The sequence below is a fragment of the Vigna unguiculata genome, chromosome 1 (genome assembly GCF_004118075.2).
Source record: "Vigna unguiculata cultivar IT97K-499-35 chromosome 1, ASM411807v1, whole genome shotgun sequence".
Lineage (NCBI taxonomy): Eukaryota > Viridiplantae > Streptophyta > Magnoliopsida > Fabales > Fabaceae > Vigna > Vigna unguiculata.
In genome coordinates this window covers 5,868,334-5,878,888 of record NC_040279.1, presented here as the reverse complement: position 1 = coordinate 5,878,888, position 10,555 = coordinate 5,868,334, and the positions used below count along the sequence as shown (strand labels likewise).

Below are 10,555 nucleotides of genomic sequence, written 5' to 3'. Positions count from 1 at the left end.
ACATCAAATTGCCATGTCAGACACTTAAGATAAGAGTTAGAATGACACTTGCTCTCTTTATTTTTAGAGTAACACATTTCACACGTCTCTGAGATGTTTCTTGCGTGTTAAAAAGGAATCTCCTATATCTTTTTTTTTTTCATTTTATTTATAAGCAATTAAAAAAATACTTATACATAAATAAATGTTAACTTTATAGAATAATATTTTAAAAATGTTTTAATTATGATTAATATTTTATTACTTTTTATTTTATGACCAAAACATTTTGAAAGAGTATTAAAGAGTCAAAAGGATTTAATATAGTTTATTTATTTATTTTGCTCGTTGAATGAGTGAAAATAATGTGATGTAGGTGGGAAGAGAATTGAAAGGTGGGAAAGGGATTGGCGTAGAAACGAGATTTAAGTCCCATTAAAAGAATAGTAATAAATAGATATAATGGTTAAAATTATTAATTGTAAAGATTAAAAACCATAAAATAAAATTTTTAATCGTTAAAATAATTGTCAAAATTATGTCGAAAATAATTTATGATAGAAAATTTTACTCTATTTTTATAATCTTTTATCATATTCTAACCATTAAAAACTGTTACAAAAGTATATTATATTTTATTATCATTTAACATTTAACATTTATTACAAGTTTAAAATTGTCAAAAATAATTTACAACATTTTAAAAAAAAATTAATTATTAATTAATTTTCATGAATTTTATAAATAATTAAATTATATATTTCATTTAAAATTATTGTTTCAGATTATAAAAATAGTATTAATAATTAAATTTTCATTTAACTTAAACATGATAATTTTTTATATACCACACACAACAATATACAATAGAAATTTTTAAGATGATTATAGAAATGGAGAGGACAAGTAATGATATTAATGGAACACTTAATAAACAATTAAGAAATATTTGAAGCAATGATATAATTAGTCATATGAGAGAAAGGAGGAAATTTAAATTAATAGTCATGTCATTCTTCTTCTGCTCATCACTATTTTTCAACAAACAATATTCTGAGTAGCCTACATATCAGATAGAGCAGCTGCAAGACTTTGAAGCTGAGGCAACATGTAAAGTGAGAAATGGTACTAAAAATAAATCTGTGAAATGGAAACCTCAAATTTGAATATTTCTTCAGCACTGAGATTGGTTCGGCCTCCAACTATTTTCATTCCAAAATTCTAAAGCTGATATATTTGTGAATCTTTTCTTTATCTTTATACATGATTCTTCTGGTTCTTTATTACTACATAATGGAAGAACTTGAAGCACACTTAGCTCTGAAATTATTATGATCACAGTTATTAAGAAACACATGCCACACATAAATCAAACCATCCTCAAGCAATATTTATGATGTTTTAAATAGTAATCATATAATATCCCCTATCCACATTCAATTCCTGACACCTATTTTACTTTGTGTAACTAGTAACTACTACTACCATGTATGACTATAGAAAAGGGAATAACACCAGGAAAGTCAAGCTGCACCTTCACCGAGAAAGAATCTAGAAATACGATTAGTTTTCCCAAATCAAATAAACTTAAGCACCACAAGAATCAATCCTTCCTTGTTTGCAAACTAAACTGCAACAAAATATTCTAAACACAGGAATTCAATCATCAACCTTGCTACAACATTTTTCAGCATCCAAAGTACACCAGGACATTTGAAATATCACAATACAGGTCTATGCATAAACTCACCATCATTCGGCACACAGTTTGCATCGGAGACAGAACAAAGTAGCAGACACAAAAGATGCAATCAAAGGAAGATAATCGTGAAAACAATAAAGTAGAATGATAGAACTAGGCTTTACCTCAGTTAACCATGGGCAAAAATCGGCTTGAACATATTAGAAGTGCGTTAACCTTTTCAAACCATTCAGTTACATATATATATATATATATATATATAGATAGATAGATAGATAGAGAGAGAGAGAGAGCTTCCCTGTCCACTAATCAGCTACACCATAATCAAGGTTGAGCTCGCCCATGGGAGGGATATTCTCCATTGCAAATAGCGTAAGGTGTGGGAACATCAATTGTTGTGTATTCATCTAATGCACCAGCTGTAAAAGATAATCAGTTCTTACTAATCTTTGCTCATGTTTCATGTAGTTCAAGCTGCTTGTTCTTAAGGTGGACTATGTGGAATTATCAGTCAGATGAATAGGCATCTTCTTTTTCATCAGCTCCTATTTATTGTGTATTTGTTTCTTTGTAATAACATAAAAAAAATATCCTTCTTTTATTGTGTATGCTATGTTTCGTTCTAGTAACTGCTAAGCATTCTTTTTCTAACAAATTCTTAGTGGATTTCTAGTATTTTTTAAAGGATAAATTTTGGACTAATACTAGAATTTCATGGTGATTAGCATGTTCTTTGCCACCTTTTCCGTTAGATAAAATGGTAATATAATTTATTTGATACACAAGTCAAAGGTTTTCTTTGGGTTAAAAAACCATTAAACTATTTTCATAGAAGTTACAAAATATTTTTATAAACAATCTTAATTTTCTTCCGTTTAGGCAGTAAGGATTAACATTTTTTATTAGGGGAGTGGGCACAATAATGTTTGGTATCTAGGATATCTTATAGTTAGAGAAATTAATTGTCCTTCATTAAAACATATTTTGCTTATTGATACCCTGGTCTTAGGTGTAGGTAACTAGGTAGCAAGCCACAAACAGGTAAAAATAAATTAATTTTAGCAATGTGTCTCAATTATTGGCTTGATTTCTCACACATGCAATATTTAAAGAAACAAACTATCAATGACCGAAGATACAGAGACAAGAAATTAGGAGGAAAATGTCGATATGTATTAAGTTCTTAATATTCTAGAACAAGGTTTATTTCCTCATGTATGTGTTCTCACTTCAAACATTGAAATAATAATGAGCTTACCCTTCAAGATAGTACAACAGAAAAAGAGCAAATTTTGTGTAACAATGCCCTATAAGCTTGAAACTGTCGATTATCAATTCATCTTTAAACTGAAGGACTAGTATTAAGATTAAAATGAAATCCTACCAGTAATCCCCACAGGAACATTTTCCTTCTCTAAAGTGATGAAAACAATTGGAATCTCTCAGAATGATATGACGAGCGAAAATTCCTGATATATATTTCATAGCGGAATGACAATCTCCACAAACTCTGAGATTCTTAAATATCCGAATTGCTGCACCTGGTGGAGAAGCGAGTAATCCAAAAGCAACAGCCAATTTTTCACTGTGGTAAGCAAGACCAACCTCCATTCCCTCCCTATCCATATCATGCAAAGAAAAATTCATATCTGGAACATAACCAGCTTCCTTAATTCTTACTATAATTTCATCAATCTTGGAATAAATCTCAGCTTCCCTTGGATGTCCTCTATCTTCAGAACTGAATGTATGCACTCTGCTGTTCATCTCTATCCAACTGCATCCAGGCTCTTTCACTATTCCTTTTGATTTCATCAACCTTCTTATTTTCGCAGCAGCATCCCATTTACGAGCTGCAGAATACATGTTTGACAACATAACATAAGGCATAGCATTCATGGGTTCCAACTGAAAAAGATTTGTAGCTGCCCTCTCTCCCAATTCTAAGTTACCATGCACTCTACATGCGGCAAGGAGTGCCTTCCATACAGTGGCATCAGGTTTCACTTCCATTTGATTTAGTATTTCTTTAGCCTCATCGAGCTTTCCTGAGCGTCCAAAAAGATCAATCATGCAGGCATAGTGTTCAGGGCCAGGATCTATTCCATAAATCCTTTTCATTTGCTCAAAATATGCACGTCCTTCATCCACAAGACCTGCATGACTACAAGCAAATAATAATCCTATAAACGTGATAAAATCTGGTTTCGTGCCACAAGAAACCATAGCATCATAGAATTTTAAGGAATGTCTTCCTTTACCATTCTGTGCATAACCAACAATAAGAGCTGTCCAAGTAATTACATCCCGGACATGCATTGAAACAAAAATTGCATCAGCATCATCCAGGCAGCCACATTTTGCATACATGGTTACAAGAGAATTATCCACTGATAGTGATGATCTTAGACCTGACTTAATAAAGTCGGAATGCACTTGTTTACCAAATTCTAGAAGAGTCAGTTCTGCACAAGCACTCAAAATACTTGCGACAACAAATTGATCAGGATTTATCCCAGCAATTCTCATGTCACGAAAAATCTTCAGGGATTCCTCATGGGAGCCATTTTGTGCATAACCTGTGACCAGGGAGGTCCATGAGATGACATCTTTCTCGAGCATCTTTTCAAATACAGCATATGCACAATTCAACTCCCCAGTTTTGGCATACATATCAACAATAGCATTGCTAACAAGCTTATAGTTCCCAAATCCAGTTTTGATAACCAAACAGTGAACAGATTTTGCATCAATTCTACCTATTATGCAACAATTCAGAATAGATGGAAATGTATAGTCATCAATCTTCATATTTCTTGCATGCATTTTTTTAAACAAGAGAAGAGCTTCCTCTTCAAACCCATGTCTTACACACCCAACTATCATAGAGTTCCATGAAACAACATCATCATCATCCATATTTTCTAATACCCTTTTTGCACTACTTAAATCTCCACATTTTGCATACATATCGACCAACGCACTTTGAACATATACATTGCACCCAAAGCCATTCCGCACAATACAACCATGCACCTGTTCCCCAAAACAATGAGCTGAAACTGCAGAACATGCTGTCAATATGCTAGGAAATGTAAACTGATTAGATGCAACCCCTTCTGCATGCATATAACAAAAAAACTCAATTGCCTTAAGGCCATCGCCGTTTTGAGCATAACCAGTAACCATGGCAGTCCACAGGACATGATTTCCCTTGTCAAAGGCCAAACCCTTAAAGAGAATCTCAGCTTCCGAAACATGTCTGCACTTTGCATACATGTCAACAAGGCCAGTGACAACATACACATTGGACTCAAATCCATTCTTTACCACATACCCATGAATCATTTTTCCATTTTGGATCAAACACAATGCAGAACACACCCTCAGGATACTTCCTAAAGTGTACTGACTTGGTTTTTGTCCCTCCAACCTCATCGACCTAAACAAACCAAAAGCCTCAGCTTCACACCCAAATCTACAATATCCCGATATGAGGGAGGACCAAGTGATAGAACTTCTGCTTGAAAACCCATTCAAGAGTTCTCTTGCTTCAACCAATCTTCCCACATTAACATAACCAGATATCATGGTGTTCCATGTATACTCATCCCTTTTAGTCATTTTATCAAACACTTTTCGGGCATCGTCAATTCGACCAGATTTTGACAACCCATTTAGAAGCTGATTGGAATGAAGTATAGATTGATAGGAATCGGTAATGCTGGTGTGGATTGAGCGAAGAAACGACATACTCCTAAATCGGTGACATGGGTTGTAAGAAAAGGCCACAAATTTTGAGTCCAACTTGAGCATAACCATTTTTTGCACTCTTCTTTCATCAGTTTCCTTCAACAGCTAGAGATCACCAGAAACAGAAGAAGATATATTTTAAGTCTGCCTTTTCAATATCATTTAGATTTTACAAAAACAGGACTCGTCTTTTATTTATTTTCGTGCATGCATACACACATGAATGCATGCGATTTATTTTAGTCAAAGATAGGTCAAACATGGAACATTAGGAATCTAGCGAAATCTTATTTCTGAAATTACAAGACTGAGTCTTTTAAAAATTTTAAAGATAAATGGAGGTTTTCTTATATATATGTTTACAAGAATTGTCTTACAAATATATAAACTTTTAAAAGAACATAAATCTAGTATTTCATGAATATCAACAAAAGGAAAAATATAAAATTGTTGTCTATTGGTAACTTTATTCCAATAAAAAATATTATGTACTTATATGATAAGTATGATGATAACAAATCACAACATCAAATTAGGACAAGCTAATTTCAATATACTCAAGTCAAAAAAACAATACTACTAAAAGTTACCTGGGTTTGCCAAAATTAATACAAAATCAATATCAAGGTTAAGTGCTGCAACAGCTAGCGCAAGGCATTCTCCTAAAGATTCTCCAAGAAGATATATGGGCCCATTTCGTGACATTGATATTCCAACCTAAGTGTTATCTCAATTATTTTCACAAAGTCTGCAAGAGGGAAATATAACAAATAATAAATTATGCTTTTATATATCATTGAAAGATTGCATAAATTTTCAAAAAATGTAAGGAAATAATATGTGAACCTATTTTTCACTACAATAAACATGCTCCTAAACATTTTAAGAAAGTAGAGGCAAAACGATAAAATAAATTAATGGTTGGTGAGAAAGAGTATAATATTAACATGAAATAGTATAACTAGGTATAGGGGAAAGAAGTACCTGGAAAGGGTGTTTGGTCTGCTACTGGGATATGCAAGCACCACATACAAAACATCCTTCATTCAAGAAAAAAGAACAAAAATAGTTTTTCCAAGAAGATACCTTTTAGCTTCAAATTCATTTCATTACCTAAAAAGTGCATTTTTAAAATAACAATCAGGTGAGTGTAATTTAGCCTTCACATTAAATTGAGGCATACCTCCCTAGTTTCTGATGATGGAAAATAAGTCCAAGTTCCCACGCCATCAATCCCTGTAAAATTTAGAATGAAAATTTTTTAGTAACCTTGAATATGTGTGTGTTGCTGTTGAGAATGAGATTTATAAAATGTTTAGGCAGAACTAAACTAAGAGGTCGAATGAGTTAAGATAAATAGCCTAAACTTTCATCCCAACACAGCTCTTACCCCGATGGCAGCCATGCTCAAACAGAGCGAGGCCAAAACCCTAGCAAGGCAGCCGAAGCAATTTTGCACTCTGAAATCGATGTTGAACAGTTGAAGCTTCTCGACAAAAGTGGCAGAGGGTTACCTTATCGACCTTAATACCGGGAACAATGTGTTGTTGAAGAAGGATGTCTACGATCTTCTCCCCGTCAACAGTGGATTGGTATAGAGTTTCTTCGAAGAGAATGGTGCCTGATGAGCTAGTATAAACACTTAACCCATTTATATTGTGTTGGGATTTTGGGGTTTCCCATGATGAGTACGCTAAATTAATATAGTCAATCAGTTCATGCTATTATCATTTGAGAATCCCAGTTCATTGTTGTAGGAAAGCATAAATTACTAGTGTACATATCATGCTTAGGAATTAAACTGATGAAAGAATTTTGATTACTTTTACGTCAAAATTCTAAAACCTAAATGTCCTACACAACTTTTTTAAATTTGATACATGAGGGATCGAATCAATGACTTTTGTTCAAACTCATAGGCAGTTTGTTTTAATATACAGAACCCCAAAGCATGCCAGAGGAACCTTAGGACGTTCCCCTATCCCTCTCCTAAGATCAGTCAAATAAAGTAAGATAAAGTCCTCCACATTCATCCATAGATTATTAACACCAGAATCATCCAAGGAAAAATAAAAAATCGACTAAGGAAAACAGATGTAGAATGAAATGATAACATAAACTAAATTCATATCACAAAAAACTAACCTTTCCTTTGATTATAATCCAACCATCTTCTTGTGGTTGTGCTTAGCCACCTCCTCAAAGGTAAAAGTTTTGGTATTTTAACTCATCACGGCCTCTTCACTGCCAACAGAAAAACGAAGTACAACTCATTGCATTATGAAGCTTAAATGCAGAAAGAAATGTACTGATACAATAAAATTAATACTACAACTTAAAGCCCAAATTAACCAAAACAAAAAATTTTACCTCGTCAATCCTCAAGTTTCTCCTCCATCTGATAACAAATCAAACAATTTCACCAAAATATTAGTCACACCCAAAAATCCCAATATTCCGAGAATGAAATGATAAACGTAATCAAAGTTCAAGATCTCTAAATACATACATACAGTGTATTAGCACGTACTCCCATAAAAAATCCCCAAACCGTATCACTAAAAAAAATGATAATCCAGTAATTCAGCACCGAATAATTATGAGTACAAGCATCTCAATCATAAATAAATCAGTGACTTCATCAATTTAGCCAAGCACGCATTCGTTAAATTTCAAACACATCCGAGCCACAAAAGGCCTAAACCATTTCTCTTCAATAAATTCAAATTCAGCACTCAAAATACCCTGGATTTTAAAATTTGTAAAAGAACAGAGGAAAAATGGAGAATCTGGGACCGAACCTCCTCAAAACACAAGGGCGATCACCGTCGTAGAACCGAAACAGTAGACTCGTCTTCAGAGTTCACAGCGAAGCTCCACCGCTGTGAATGCAAGCCAGGATAACCTCCGATTTCTGCTCCGTTGGTGCGCGAGAGAGAAATGGAAAAGGCAAGAGTATTCTCCTCTTTCTTTTTTGTTGAGGGCCTGTTTTTTATAGTGTTGTGTTGACGAGGGATAACTGATTCATTCAAAGAAATTTGGGAGGTGCATGAATGTAAGTGAACCGTTGGGTTTCTGTTGATGAAGTGTGCGTGGAAGCGAGACACGAGTGTGTGAGTAGGGTGGGTTAGGGTTGCGTGCGAGAGTGAAGTGAGGGAAGTGGTGTGCGGTGCGTTTGTTCGTGCGGTGTGTGGGGGCGTGAGGTGAGGGTGTCGTGAGATGAGGGCTCGTGTGGGTTAGTGGTGAGAGGGTGTGAGTGTGAGAATTAGTGGATTTGGGTGCAGTGAGGTGGGATTTGGGTGTGTTTTAGTGAGGTGTGTGCGAGAGTGAGGTGTGATCTGTGCGTGGAGTGTGTTACAGCGCACGTGAGTGGATGTTGGTGATTGGGCCGTGAGGGTTAGATGAGGATCAGTGAAGGTGTGAGGTGAGAGAGGGGTGTGTTAAGTGTGAGGTGTGGGCCGTGGGTGCAGTGGATGAAAGGGCGCTTTCTCCCTGCGCCTCAAAGCCTTCTGCAGTATCTCACAAATTTATCATGGTACCCTTAATTAATTTATAGGTAAAATTGGTGGAAGAGCAGTAAATAAAATTTATTGCGTCAACTTATCTTTGCACTTCCAAATTATTTCATACCTTCATTTTGTCTGTTTCTTCCTGTTTGTTATTTGTTTCTTCTCCATTCTCACTGTGATCCACTGTCTTCATTTTAATTTTCTCTGCTTCATTCTCTCGTGGTGGTCCCTGGTCCGAGATTTAATTTTCTCTGCTTCATTCTCTCATGATGGTCCTTGGTCCGAGGTTTGTGTGTTCACTTTCATTAATTTTATTTTTGAAAGCTCTCTTCTTTATTCTCTCATTGTCATTGTCCTCTATTCTTTTCTGTGCTTGAAGGTGTTCCCTGTGAGTTCCCTGTGCTTGAAGGTCCTCCATTCTCTCCTTTTATCTTCTCTGCAGGTTAGCCTCTTCCAATTTGATTTGAATGGTTGGAATGTTAATATTAGTTTTGCATTTTTTTCTTTTTATTCTGTGAAACGGATTTTGTGATACGTTTCAAGAAAAAGCGAAATGGATTTCAAAATCCATTTGAAAAGAAAAAACATAAAATTTTATGAAACGAATTTTGGATTCCGTTTCATAAAATTTCATATTTTTTTTTCAAACGGATTTTAGCATCCGTTTCATGCTTTTATTTTGAATCCTAATATTTTTATTAAAAGTGAGATACATTAATTAAGACAGAATATTTGAATGGAAGATAACTTTTAGATTTTTTAAAGACTAGAAGACGTTCAACTTACTTCACTTTAACACATTCAAAACAAATTGTATGACCAATGTAAATAACAAATCTTGTAATTGCTTTGCACACTTAAAATTAATCATATTTCCTCATGAGTCATATCAATAACGTCTTCAAACAATTAATTTATTTTTTCATAAAAAAATTGTAAATATATAAGTCGATTAATCGTTTGGATATAAATTTTAAATCAACAATACCTAGTTGAATATGATCTCTAATTAGTTAATTTTAATATGCTTAACTCTATAATACAATATTAGATTTATAGAAAGACTAATTACAATATTATTATAACATAGAGCAAGAATATTACTCTAGTAGAAGTTATACTCTACTATTTGATTCTTAATCCATAACATTTGTGAAGAACAATCTACAGCTGATTAAGAGTGCATTTAAAAAATTAAATATTAATTATTTTTCGGTTAAAAATTCTCCAAACTATTTGAAACCAATCTATTAATATAAACAGTATCTAACCACATCAAAATTGAGTGAAGAAATAAATTCAAACTTATTTAACGTAATCCGTTGCATATAAACGCAAAATATGTTTCAGAAATAACAATAGAAATTTACAAAACAGAGTTCAAATTCTGTTTCTGAAAGTGTAGAAATGGATTAGGTAATCTGTTTCATATAAAAAAAAAGCAATAAATACGGAACTACTTTCAGAATCCGTTCACAGAAAACATGAAATCTGTTTCACATAAACAATGCAAGAAACAGTTTTTGTAATCCATTTCTAGAAAACATGAAACGACTTCTGTATTTCGTTTCATAACACACAAAAATTTCAAGAGCCACTTTTGGCACACATG

General features: G+C 33.7%; 1 protein-coding gene across 9 annotated transcripts; it reads right to left on the bottom strand.

Annotated features, from left to right (window-relative positions):
* Positions 1-889: 889 nt before the first annotated feature.
* LOC114167090 (pentatricopeptide repeat-containing protein At2g03880, mitochondrial) lies at positions 890-8,887 on the bottom strand. 9 transcript variants are annotated; one of them, XM_028052445.1, is made up of 7 exons: positions 8,236-8,853; positions 7,944-7,992; positions 7,805-7,832; positions 6,825-7,678; positions 6,419-6,670; positions 6,025-6,182; positions 890-5,539 (listed from the first exon to the last, which is right to left on the bottom strand). In XM_028052445.1, exon 7 carries the CDS (start codon positions 5,501-5,503, stop codon positions 3,062-3,064), a length of 2,442 nt encoding a protein of 813 aa, XP_027908246.1. In that variant the 5' UTR covers positions 5,504-5,539; positions 6,025-6,182; positions 6,419-6,670; positions 6,825-7,678; positions 7,805-7,832; positions 7,944-7,992; positions 8,236-8,853; the 3' UTR covers positions 890-3,061. The 9 variants fall into 9 exon arrangements, 8 of the variants coding, with proteins under 8 accessions (XP_027908246.1, XP_027907870.1, XP_027907946.1 ...); XM_028052069.1 differs by lacking the exon at positions 7,944-7,992 and having other exon boundaries at positions 6,419-6,474; positions 6,618-6,670; XM_028052145.1 differs by lacking the exon at positions 7,944-7,992 and having other exon boundaries at positions 6,825-7,127; positions 7,580-7,678.
* Between the last annotated feature and the right edge of the window lie 1,668 nt (positions 8,888-10,555).

Excerpts from the sequence above, each read along its gene's own strand:
- LOC114167090 (XM_028052508.1), bottom strand. The coding sequence starts at position 5,503 with ATGGTTATGCTCAAGTTGGACTCAAAATTTGTGGCCTTTTCTTACAAC.